This window comes from Microtus ochrogaster, unplaced genomic scaffold, assembly GCF_000317375.1.
Source record: "Microtus ochrogaster isolate Prairie Vole_2 unplaced genomic scaffold, MicOch1.0 UNK2, whole genome shotgun sequence".
In the NCBI taxonomy this organism is placed as follows: Eukaryota; Metazoa; Chordata; class Mammalia; order Rodentia; family Cricetidae; genus Microtus; species Microtus ochrogaster.
The window spans coordinates 21,682,083-21,694,660 of NW_004949100.1; the positions used below are offsets into that span (position 1 = coordinate 21,682,083).

General features: G+C 42.4%; 2 protein-coding genes across 6 annotated transcripts in view; one reads left to right on the plus strand and one right to left on the minus strand.

Annotated features, from left to right (window-relative positions):
• B3galnt2 (beta-1,3-N-acetylgalactosaminyltransferase 2) overlaps nt 1-5,871 on the plus strand; it is a 32,799-nt gene extending 26,928 nt beyond the window's left edge. Inside the window, exons 7-12 of one of the 2 annotated variants that reach the window (XM_005365430.3) lie at nt 1,043-1,121; nt 1,644-1,827; nt 2,652-2,777; nt 3,474-3,633; nt 4,047-4,103; nt 5,555-5,871. In XM_005365430.3, coding sequence (XP_005365487.1) covers nt 1,043-1,121; nt 1,644-1,827; nt 2,652-2,777; nt 3,474-3,633; nt 4,047-4,103; nt 5,555-5,695 — 747 coding nt within the window. In that variant the 3' untranslated portion in view covers nt 5,696-5,871. Of the gene's footprint in view, nt 1-1,042; nt 1,122-1,643; nt 1,828-2,651; nt 2,778-3,473; nt 3,634-4,043; nt 4,105-5,554 lie in introns of those variants that run through there. The other variant, XM_026788340.1, reaches the window with a different exon arrangement.
• Nucleotides 5,872-6,616: 745 nt separating this feature from the next.
• Tbce (tubulin folding cofactor E) overlaps nt 6,617-12,578 on the minus strand; it is a 40,510-nt gene continuing 34,548 nt past the window's right edge. For 2 of the 4 annotated variants that reach the window (XM_005365429.2, XM_026788339.1), the window contains exons 13-17: nt 12,145-12,298; nt 10,230-10,298; nt 8,841-8,900; nt 6,972-7,063; nt 6,617-6,844 (exon numbers count right to left, since the gene is read on the minus strand). In XM_005365429.2, coding sequence (XP_005365486.1) covers nt 6,752-6,844; nt 6,972-7,063; nt 8,841-8,900; nt 10,230-10,298; nt 12,145-12,298 — 468 coding nt within the window. In that variant the 3' untranslated portion in view covers nt 6,617-6,751. Of the gene's footprint in view, nt 6,845-6,971; nt 7,064-8,840; nt 8,901-10,229; nt 10,299-12,131; nt 12,299-12,578 lie in introns of those variants that run through there. The other 2 variants (XR_003378517.1, XR_003378518.1) reach the window with 2 other exon arrangements.

The window sequence follows — 12,578 nt, forward strand, 5'->3', positions numbered from 1 at the left end:
GATAAAGTTAGATGTAAACAAAGATGAGTTTTGTACTGTTGTGGTTGTGTGTATAAGAACATTTATTTATCTTTAAGTTGGAATTTTGAGCACCGGGCCAGAGTCATCTTGATGCTTTAAATCCATGGCATAAGGGGCTGGGGTGGTTTAGTGGTTAAGAGTGCTTGCTGCTTATCTTCATTATTTTTTTGTTGCCGTGATAAGGCAAGACCAAGGCGTCTTATAAAGGAAGTGTTTAATTTGGGGTTCATGATTCCAAGTGGTCAGAGTCCATGACCACCATGGTGTGGAGCCTGGCAACAGGGCTTGCTTGGTGCTGAAACAGTAGTCGAGAGCTTGCATTTTGATCCATAAGCTCGAGGCAGAGAGCTAACTGGGAATGACTTTGAAATCTCCAAGCCCGCCCTAGTAACACACCTCCTACCTAACCCTTTCCAAACAGTCCCACCAATTGAGCGCCAAATACTCAAATATATGAGCCTATGGGTGGGGATGCATTCTTATTCAGTCCACCACACTTTCAGAAAACCTACGCTGGGTTCCAGTGCCCTCATAGTGCCTCTAGCCTCATGGTGTGACATTCTCCTCTGACATCCTAAGGCACTCACTTCATGCAGGTTCAGGTGTTGAACATACATACAAAGTATCTATGCACATAAAGTGAGAATAGGGAAATGAAGTAGGCCAGGTGATGGTGGTGCACACCTTTGATCTCAGCACTCAGGAAGCAGAGTCAGGCAGGTCTCTGAGTTTGAGGACAGCCATAATTACACAAAGAAATTCTGTCTTGAAAAAAACAGGGAGGGAGGGAGGGAAGGAAGGAGGAAATGAGGGAGAGGGAGAGAGAAAGGGAGGGAGGGAGGAACGGGGGGGGAGAGAGAGAGAGAGAGAGGGAGGGAGGGAAGGAGAGAGAGAGAGAGAAATAAGTAAAATAAATAAAAATCCACGGCATTAGTATCTGCTGTAGGTCAGGCATCCTGGCCATTCAGCTCTGTGTTGTAATACATTAATACCGGAGCACTTCTGTTCTCATTCCTTTCAGGCTGGGGAAGGGACACTGCCTCATGAATTCATGGAAGGCGTGGAGGGAGTTGCAGGTGGCTTTATCTACACTATTCAGGGTAAGTTGGCTAGTGCAAAAGCAAACTCAATGTAGCTAACTTTGTTTTATGATACATGTTGAAAGGTCAAGTTTTCAAGTTGATAAGTTCCTTATCAAGCTGGGTACAAAGTTTTATGCCTGAAATGCTGCTTAAGAGACTGCAGAAAAATGACTTCAAAAGCCATCCTGGGCTATGTAGCAACACCCCGTCTCCAAAGCAAAGCCTGGAAGCTTACTTTTTAAGGTATTGTATTCTGTTATGCAAGTAAAGCATAGTTGGACTCTTGTTGGTTCTACTTGTATTGTTTCCCAGCATAGCAAACAGTGCTGCAGAGAACACTGTGGTGCCCATGTAGGATGTAGTATCTCTGATGTCCTATCACAAGTAGGCCTAAGTGAGCTATAACTCTGCCCCACCTGAAGAGCCAAATGAGCATGTGTTCCACTGCATTCTTGGGGAAGGAATCTGGTAACGTTTTCAAGTTCTAGGTCCTGAGCATGCAGTAGTGTCTTCCTTCAGCAGTCAGCCTTTCCTTTTCAGAAGGAGATGCACTGTTACGAAGCCTTCACTCACGGCCCCAGAGACTCTCAAACCACATACAGGATCTACGAGTGGAAGATGCCTTACTGCAGGAGGAGAGCAGCATCTATGACGACATTGTCTTCGTGGATGTTGTGGATACTTACCGGAATGTTCCTGCAAAATTACTGAACTTCTACAGATGGTAGGTTGTGTGGATGTTGGGTAGCTAAAATTTGCTTTATTGTTATTTTTGTGTTTTTTTTTTAATTTTTTATGATTTATCTTTTATTTTATGTGCATTGGTGTGAAGGTGTCAGATCCCCTGGAACTGGATTTTCAGACAGTTGTGAGCTGCCATGTGGGTGCTGGGAATTGAACCCGGGTCCTCTGGAAGAACAGTCAGTGCTCTTAACCGCTGAGCCATCTCTCCAGCCCTCTTTGTTGTTATTTTGATACAGAAACATCAAACCACCGAGATTTTAAAATCATCTGGGGTGTGATCTGTTATATCATAATCCTTTAAAATCAATTTCTTTTTAATCTTAAGGTTTTTTTTAAAAATTACTCATGTGTATGTGTCTCTGTGTCTGCCTTGTGTGTGTAGGTGCCTTTGCAGGCCAGAAGAAGGCATCAGATCTCTGGGACTGGGGCTACAAGCCGTTCTGAGCTGCCCTACATGGGTACCAGGAACCAAATGTGTGGGACAAATGGAAGAGCAGTACTTAGTCCTGACTTCTAAGCCAACTCTTCAGCATGTCTTGGCTCCTTTTTAAGACATCTTCTAATGTCTATTGCTTTCTTATTTGGATGAACAGACCCACAGTGTGAATGGCATTAAGTGTTCAAAACCAACAAAACAAAAATTAATTCCCTTGGAGTCATTCCTACACACTTTGGATGTCTCAAACTCGCACTGGATTGTGGTTCTGTGTGCAGGATAAGACACTGAAGGTGCACAGCTGCACAGCCATAGTATATGTCCTTCCGAGGTGGGGCTTACTTGCATATTCCTTTTTTTGTCAACAGGACTGTGGAAACCACCAGCTTCGGTTTGCTGCTGAAGACAGATGATGACTGTTACATAGACTTAGAAGCTGTGTTTAATAGAATTGCTCAGAAGAATCTAAATGGACCTAATTTTTGGTGGGGAAAGTAAGTGAAACATGGACAGACGTTGACTTTTGGTATACCTAAGTGTAATTAATTTAGGATGAAATATGCAAGTTATTTTTCCACAAGAAAAATGTTATGAAATTTCCTATTAGTTAAACTATTTTGGATTAGTTTGCTGTCACTATAACCAGAGGTAATTTTTTTTTCTATTGAAAAATCTCAGCCAGGCGGTAGTGGCACACGCCTTTAATCCCAGCACTCGGGAGGCAGAGGCAGGCGGATCTCTGTGAGTTTGAGGCCAGCCTGGTCTACGAGAGCTAGTTCCAGACAGGGCTGTTACACAGAGAAAAAAAAAATCTTAGGCTTATCAGCCAAGAGTCAAAGATGTGCTTTTAGAAGGGCATGGTACCCTGAAGCTGTTGTATGTTTTTTGTTAGACCATGTATGACACATCTTCATAGCCATTATTTTTGCAACTTTAGGAATACTGCAGGATTAGTAAATTGGTGGGTTTGGTTTCATTTGAATATGTACTGAAACACAGGGTGGGCTTCTCTTAGCTTTCATTAAGAAACTGAGAGCTTACCTAACTAATCTATATAAAGTACTATTGGGTAAATAATTCCTTTCCTTAGATGCAAGAATTTTCCCCTGCTCTATAAGCTTGTGCCTTTGTAGTGGTCAAAGGAATCTAGTAGAAGGATGTGGCCAGCCATCATCTTTGTAACATCTCAGTTTCAGGTTGAATTGGGCAGTGGACAGAACTGGGAAGTGGCAGGAGCTAGAATACCCCAGCCCAGCCTACCCTGCCTTTGCTTGTGGGTCAGGGTACGTGATCTCCAAGGATATTGTTGACTGGCTGGCAGGCAACTCCGGAAGATTAAAGACCTATCAGGTAATAAGATCACTCACCCAGTCCAATGTCCTGAGATGTCCTTGTAGAGCCAGCTTACTATGGTTGTCCTTTCTCTGCAGGAATCACTCCTTAAAGGATGTATGTATTCCTGCCATCTATCAGACTCTAGTCATGATGTCTTTATCTTATTTGAGCCTGTTTTCACAGCTTTTAGTCTTCATTTGCAAAGTGGAGGAATGTAAATGCTTCTGCTAAAAGGAAGAAGCCAAAGAAGCACTTTTTTCCTTCTGACTTGGTTACAGTCTAAGGGACCAAGTGTCCCACCTATGAGATCCACATTACACTTTAGGCTTATTAGTTCACTGTGTGTCCTGTATCCCATCCCTAGCTTGCTCTTGTACATATGGCTTTGTCTTTAAAACATTAAGAAGTTTCCATTTGACCATGAGTAGGGTGAAGATGTCAGCATGGGCATTTGGATGGCAGCCATAGGACCTAAAAGACACCAGGTAAGCAGGTATGAGGGTGCTGGCTTCACTTCTGAGCTTTTGGAGGTGTTCAAGTGAACTTACATACTGTTGATCAACCGTAGACATAAGAATCAGTGCTTCTGGCATGCCAGCTATGCTCTTAAGTTACAACACTCTACCTCATTATTCCTCAAATAATTGTCTAAGCTTAAACCAAAAGGAAATACTGTGAACAGAAATTCCTTATCCACAAAAAAGAATTAGGTCTTTAGATTTGATCAGAAATTCCTTAATAGTTTTACAGTTTAGAATCTGTTGACTTGAGTCTGGCCCATGACAGTGAGACCTCTCAACTCCTTACAACAGACTTTACTAGCATTTTATTTGTAAGGGAGGGTGGAGTGAGGTGGTGATGGTGATGCACAGATCAAAATTGAAGGTAGGAAAAACAGGCTTTTGCCTCATTTGTTGTATTGACTTCTGGACTCTGGCTGTAGAAGGTACAGTGAACGGGACACGCAGTGCCTGCCGTTCAGTCATAACACTTCTCACTCACACAGGAGTACATACCCATTCAGTTCAGCCTGGGTCCTGCTGCTGCGTCAGACTCAGCATATCAAAGGCTGCTTGTGGAGCTTGTTGATGTGCTGATCCTTTTTTGTGACCCTGGCCTGTAAGAGCCATACAGAGGATATTCACTTTGCCATGCTCAATGGGGCACTATTATTTTTAAACACTTCACTGCCTTGGGCCTTCTGGAACTGAAGAGCTTCTTGGACAGAAAGCTTTGTTCTCTTTCATGTACCCAAGGCATGAGGCCCACTCTGCTGCCACTGGTGAACCCCTCATTCTAGGTGTTTTTGAGAGATAGGGATTACCAGATTCCCTCCAGACACATGCTAGTTCCAGCAGCCTCTACGCCCATTAGAATATCATGGTTTAAAAAGAGTTTCAGGGTTTGTGTTGTCAGATTCCACATTTCTTCATACGTGTTGTTGCTTGCTGAGCAGTGTGGTACTTGGGACTCAAGTTAGGAGTCTTGGACGGCCTGTTCTTACACACAGTGGCAGGAAGAATAATTTTGCTCTCATAGCATTTGATACTGAAATGAGGTGACTTACAAAGAGTTGCAAGCATCCTATCAGAACGGCTGCCACTGCTTTATGACCTCTCTCTAAAAGGGAATATGAAAGTGTTCATCTGTACTCTCTGTACATTTTATAGAATTTCATGTACTGACTCTTCTGAGAATCTTCATGTAGTTATTTTAATTGACAATATAATGATTGTGTATATTTCTGGATTAGTTTGGCATTAGGTGACTCTTAATCTTCACACTGTAGTTTCTGGGTTCACAGCCCCAGGACTATAAGGCTGCGGTACTTTCCCCAAGTCAGGATCCATCCCACTCACAAATCTCTGGTAGAGTACACTGAAGTGTCACACACATATCGTTTCTTGATTCTGTCTTGTATTTTGTTTCTCAACAGGACAGCCTGTGGCTGTGTGAGAAAACCTGTGAGACAGGAATGCTGTCTTCTCCTCAGTATTCACCACAAGAGCTGAGCAGACTGTGGGAACTGAAGGAGCTGTGTGGGGATCCTTGTCAGTGTGAAGCAAAAGTACAGTGATCCCCAAAGACCAGGGACTGTAAGTCTGAGGAGACCCTGTGGCTGATATTGAGCTATAAGTAGTATGATATTACCAGTGTTTGCACAGATCTTAATGAATCATCTGATATTGTAGCATAAGTTTTTATTTATAAATTGGAAGATTATTTAATACCAAATTATTTTATAAAAAATATTTGTAACTCCTAATCACTGTTACTAATCAGTAATTATTTCATCATTACCACTTTTGTTTAAACCTGGCCAAATTCAGAAAGTTGTAATAATGCCATTTGAATCTCAATCATGATTATAAAATAGCTCTGCATAGCTCAATTAGGACAGTAAGAACGTAGAACGTACAAAGATGCTGTGTGGTGCTGGGGCCACATATACCAAAGTCTGGGTGCTGGAAATACCAGTTTGTGGATCTCTGACGTGGGCAAACTGGCCTTGAAAAGGAAATACTGTAATCTGAAGTTTGGGGTCTTGCTTTTAAAAATGTTCATTTACCTATGTATCATGCTTTCTCTTACCATTTAATGCATATCCTGAATGTCTCACCTCAGCATTCTCTAAACTGTTGGAGTGTGATAAAAGTAAACACCTCAGGGTTCAGTGTCACAGGGAAGTAGGGAAGATACTCTGCCTTGCCTGATGTTTACCTAAGCTTGAGGAGGTATAGTAATCTGTGGAAGTATAGGTTCAGTGTAGATAAAATGTGGAGAAAAGTATGTTGTACAGAGTAGGAGATATGTTTCCTCAGTTTAAGGGACATTTTTCGAACGACCAACCAAATCACTGTAGTGAACTTTTTCAGATAGTTAAGTAGCCCACAGCAAATGTTAACACTATTCAGGTTTAGACTGCTGTTTCTATTTATATTTACATCTCCACATAATGGAATACAGTAAGCTGTGGAAACAGACGGAGTAGAAAAATCACTAGTAATCAAAGCCTTTATTCTATATACAACCAAATGGTCCTTTCCCAACAAAACTTCATCCTTTATGAGGGCGAAGTTTTTGTTTCTGGTATATACAACATTCCAGCCGCTAAACTCTTACGGTTGGATTGTTACCATCGCACTAGTAGACAGTCTCCATTCTCCACAGAATAAAACTGTAATGACTGTAGGTCATCTCCTAGTTCAATTTCTCTGCCCGGCATCTAAAATGAGAACCAAGTGGGGAAGAGTGAGTAGACAATGTGATGATGCATGTTATACATGCCGCTCCATTTAATATCTGTCATGTATGGCTCATGGTACTGTGGAGAACTCAGCTTAGCAACTCACCTTGGGACTTTCGTAGGACAGCAGAATTTCTGAAACAGGAATTTTGAGAAGACGTGACAGCAGTCCCTTTACCTTTTGAATTGTCATGGAATCTATCAAAGAAAAGGAAAATCCATTTCTCTCAAATGATGACTGTGTACAACCAGCTCAGCCATGATCTGTCCTTGAGTCACTCAGCCAGTCGATTCTTTGGCAAACTGGGAAATGGAGCCAATGTTTGACCCAAGTAGTCTTGACAGCGAAATGTCAAGCATTTGTCATTTCTTCCTCAATCTGAGTAGCCAGAAATAATCACCCCACCGAGGAGGAAAAATATAGGCCTTTGTGATAACTTCCTAATGGGTTGCTGAAGATCCCATGAGTGGGGCCTTGAGGACACCTCTCAGCCTTATTTTTCCTCTAGGAGAGAGCGTAGACTTCAGTGGTTGATGAGGTCCCTCCCAGCATGAGCATCTGGTCACCATCAGGATGTGTACAATGACTACCAGGTGTGGGAAGGTAACTTAGCAAAACAAATGCTGTGTCTGTTCAGAACACACTAGGAACTTCTTTCCAAAGACAGCGATGAAGAAAATTAGTTTCTCTGAAGCTTTACCTGAAAGTACAGCAATAGTGTGGTGTCCTACAAATATCACAATGTAGTCAATTATTTTTCTATAAAAATCATTTTTTATAAAAGCTGTGTTTTTATGCAACTTGTGATAATAAATCTTCTCTATTTTAGAATAAAACTCGTCTTTTCCTGTTTGTGACCCCATTCAACAGTCCTACTACCCTGAGTGTGCCTGATTAAAACTGCTGTGTCTAGAGAAGTGGGCTGGGTCTCAGACTGAGTAAGGACAAGAAGGGGAGGAAGCAGACGAGCTGTCAGCATAGTTTTGCATCCATAGTAAGGACATGATGTGACTACTGCCACATTTCCACCAGCGCCTTCCCTGCCATGAGCTGCATAACTATCCTTACATTGAGTAACAAGAAGTTAATACACACTGTTAATTTGTCATTATATATTACAAAGCAGTCACAAAAACTGAACTGCTAATTTAAAAGAGAAACATAAATGGATAGTAGTTCAGGAAATTACTCTTTTGAGTACAACTAGCCTTCCACGAGTGTTATCATGAGCAAGCTTGTTTTGTCTGATGAACATGGATATAAAATCGATGAGTTTACTGCACTGGTAGGCAAATAGGGAAATATTTTACTGGAGTCAAACAGACTCATATGTTTCCATTTCTTCAATTGCTCCTGGCTTTAAATCTAACCCGCCAGCACTTAGCTGTGACTCAAGTTTATCTTGAGAATTTATAGAATTGTGTCATGCTAAAAAATTGATTCTTCTAAGTGCAAGTCTAAGGTCAGTTGTATTATCCAAAAGAATTTGTGATTCTAATATTAAGTCAGTTCCAGTAGTACAAATGTTTTTTAAAGGATTTTGAAAAAAAAAAAAATTTTTCTCCCCAAGTTGTTTAAAAGCACTAACTTCTCTCCTGATCAGGAAGTCATCTCTAGACAAGCAAAGTGGAAAGATTCAATCTGGGAACTTAAATACATGGGCATGGGAAGTATTCCTTTGAGGGGCTAAGCATGCAAGTCCTCACACCTGTGGCTGGACACTATCATGGTTACAAATGCCTTTTACTTGGGAGGCAGGTATCTGAGTTCAAGGCCAGTCAGAATAACACAGTAAGACCATGTCTCAAAACAAAAACCCCACATATTTTAATAAAACTGTTTCCAGATAAGCTGAAAGTTTTAGATTAAGCACTAATGAAGGTCTACATAAACTAAAAGTTAACATTCCACCTAGCTTCACCCTAAGCCAGTGCTTCATGGATACTTGGATAGCAGAGAAGGGCATGCTCTTACCTGGCAACTGCTTTTCTAATACTTTCTGTTCAGGTTTGCTTGAGCACTTTATCTTCAATGCTTTAAGGAAAAAGGTAAAAAGTTAATAACCACCATAGCAGGGATTTACAGTATGCATGCATGTAGAACTGTGATGAGCAAAATTAATAAAAACTCAGAGAGAAACTGGGGTTCAACCTGAAGATCAGAAAAGCAAAACAGCCAGCCACTGGATCTTACCTCTCAGTTCAAAATGGCAATCCTGCCTCCAGGAATCTCAGAATGAGACTGAGAGCGGTTTCCTCCCATTTTGTAATCCTTTCTAAGGCTGGGATTGAAGGCATTCACCGCCTGGTTTCTATGGCAACTAGTGTGGCAACTGGGATTAAAGGTATGCTACCACTGCCTCGTCTGTAAGGCTGACCAGTGGGGCTGTTTTACAGGCAAGCTTTATTTATTAAAATCCAAATGAAATGTCACTACAGAACTGGATTGTGCCTCTGAGGTAGAGCGTATACTTTGTATACACAAGACCTCAGTTTCATTACTAGCACCAATAAGTAAAAACATGCAGCCCAAGAGATTGCCAGATAATGCATCAGTTTGGCACAATAACTTGGCTCAGTCCTTATAAATTAATATTCCCATGAAGCTAGGGTGTGGTGGTATACACCTGTAGTTCCAGGCTATAATCCCACCTTGAAAGGCTTTTGGTAGGATTGTCACAAATTCAAGTCCAGTCTATACAACACATGCCGGCTATGAGACTTTATCTCAAAACAAAAAACCAAAAAGATATTATCATGGTCCCAGAATGGGGGAGCTATAGAGGATATTGAGTACAAGGCAGCCTGGGTTTATATACCAGGATCATGTCTCAAACAGCGGAACCAGCATTCTATCACCTTTTTCTTTCCCTCCACACTACCTCCTGACAGTTCACCGAGGGTTCTGCATGTGGGACACAGTGTAGGATTCGACATTACAATGTGGTTTACTACTCTGCTCTCTCTTACACCTAGAAGGCTATTTCACAGTCTGAAGCAGGGGGACATCAGAATGCCCAACACAAACTGGGTGAGTTTGGGATCAGTACTCGCTAAAACAGTGGTTCTCAATTGGGGTGTGTGTGTGTTGTCTTGAACCCTTTCACTAGGGTTGCCTAAAACAATTAGAAAACAGGTATTAACATTATGATTCATAACAGTAGCAAAATGACAATTATGAATTAGCAGTGAAAATAATTTTATGGTTGGGGGATCACCACAACTGTATTAAAGGGTTGCAGCATTAGGAAAGTTGAGAGCCACTGGCTTAGGAGAAACACACTTCATCCCTATCAAGCAAGCCATCACTATTTGCTGACACCCAAGACCCCAGAACAAAGCAGGTATGTGAAAGGATTCTTACTTAGCAACTGATTTTTGAGCATGAATGGCTGCTGTGTTTTGAGTTCCTCATCTTCAGGTGCACCATATTCTGTTTAAGAAGAAATAGAAAGGGATGAACAATTAGCTAAAGGCCACAGTAAGGAAACTATGTTAGTGTGAACAGAGCCTCTCCCAGGATCTACCCAGCATCACTGATCAATTAGTTTGGGATTAGCCTCCTCCTGCAGAGCTGCTTGTTGGGTGGTTAGGAGAGCTAAACAAGAGCCATTCCTGCCGGGCGCTGGTGGTGCACACCTTTAATCCCAGCACCCAGGAGGCAGAGGCAGGCAGATCTCTGCAAGTTTGAGGCCAGCCTGGTCTACAAGAGCTACTTCCAGGACAGGCTCCAAACCTACAGAGAAACACACGCACACACAGACACACACACACACACCACAATAGCCATTCCCAAAGAAGATCATCTCTGTGGTTGTATGTTCCATGCTTGTTCTAATAATAGTCCGACTAAGCTTCCCATGCTTTCAAAACCTCTGAACTTTTAACTTGGTTTCAGTTTTGAAAATACCCTTTCATTCAGGGTCCTGAGAAAAACAAGGTATGATCTGGAAAAAAGTCATAGAACCCCATCAGGTTTTAGCCAGTCAAGAGTTTAGTGTCCTGCTGCAGACCAGTTCCTGCACCTGCAGTGGCTTCCTAGGGACATATCCTAGGACCTCAGTGGATACCTGAACCTGAGTAGCCTTAGATAGATCTTATTTCAATGTCTTTAAGTAACATGTACCTACGATCATAAATTAGACACTGTAGGATGCTAACAACCACACCAGTAAGCTGTGACGGAAGTTACATGAACCTGCGCTTTCAGAACCTCTTTCTGTACTTTCAAGCTTCAGTAAGTCCATTTCTCAGCTTCTCTTTGTATTTTAAGGATCATGTCATGGAATTCATCTGTGTTGGGGGTATTTTCAAGTCAGAACACTTGTCACAAGCACTGACACCTTGGTGGTCTATATGCTGAGCCACTGAATGACTCAGGGCAGGCAACACATACAGCATGGAATGCTAGGCAGAGGCAGCCATGTACACCACACCGCTTAGAATGGTATGCAGTTAAAATAATCAATTTTTGGTTTCTGGAATTCTTTGTTTGGGCTGAGGGTGGACTAAAAGTGGAACTGCAGAAAGGCTGAACTCCTATCCTGCTGCCCTTGGTCAAGTGCTTTGGGTTTCTCTGCACACACTAGGCAGTAAGAATCTGAACTGTATGCACCTGCAGGCTGCTTAGAACCTTCCCTTCCCTACCCTCAAGTGACTCCGAATTTACCTAGATCAGCCAGGAAATTGGGCCAGCTAATGGAGTAATTTGAAAGCAATTCCCACAGGCAGCTTGTCTTCCTGAGATAATGTTCCAGCTGAAGCATTTATGCAGTGAGCTGCTTGCATTGGAAATATATGAAAAGAAAAACGGCCTAAAACTGAACCATGGAATGGTGAAATGATGAGATTAAAACAAAGTGAAAAGTACATTGGGACGTAAGGCCCAATCCTTTGCTTCAAAGCCTGAGGCCCAGCTAGCGTGCTAAAGAAACCATTGTGAACACTAAGTGCCAAACAAAATAGGACAAGACCTAAGGATGGGATATGGGAAGAACGAAAGTTTATGTGTGAACTTGCCGTGCTGGAAGCATTAAAAACACCAGCACTTGAGATGACGTGGAGTACTGCCAACCTTTCCAAAACTGCAGGAACCCATGTTGACACTGCCAATGTACTGTCTGTTTTCAACTCGCTGACACGGTGCCAGGAAAGTGCCCACAGTTCCTTCAAAAAGGAAACAGCCCCCCAACGCAGAAAAGACAAAACACTGAGCCTTCCTGAACTACCATATCAGGGCCCTGTTCCAGCTGGAGTCCCCACGGGCTACCTGGACGTACTGCTGCAGAGAAGCTGGTATCTAGGGTGGGCCAAAAGAAACTCTGCATTTGGCCTGTTTTTGTCTGGATCCGTATGTCCGCCAGCCCTTTTCCATTCATTTCCAAAGGCTTTTTGGTAGTCAAGCTCAGCTCCACGCCTTTCGTCTGGAAGAATCTGTGTTGAGAAATAGAAATGTGTCATCTTCCAGTGAGCTGCTCATGTTTTACCCAGTCTTCCCTCTGGTGCTCACGCACAGACAATGAAACTGTTGCCATCCACACATCCCCGCACTTTTCTAACACAACTCACAATTTCCAAACTGGGGATGGTGGTACCTGTCACTTAAAGAGAGCTAATGCAAGCCGGGCAGTGGTGGCGCACGCCTTTAATCCCAGCACTTGGGAGGCAGAGGCAGGCGGATCTCTGTGAGTTCGAGACCAGCCTGGTCTACAAG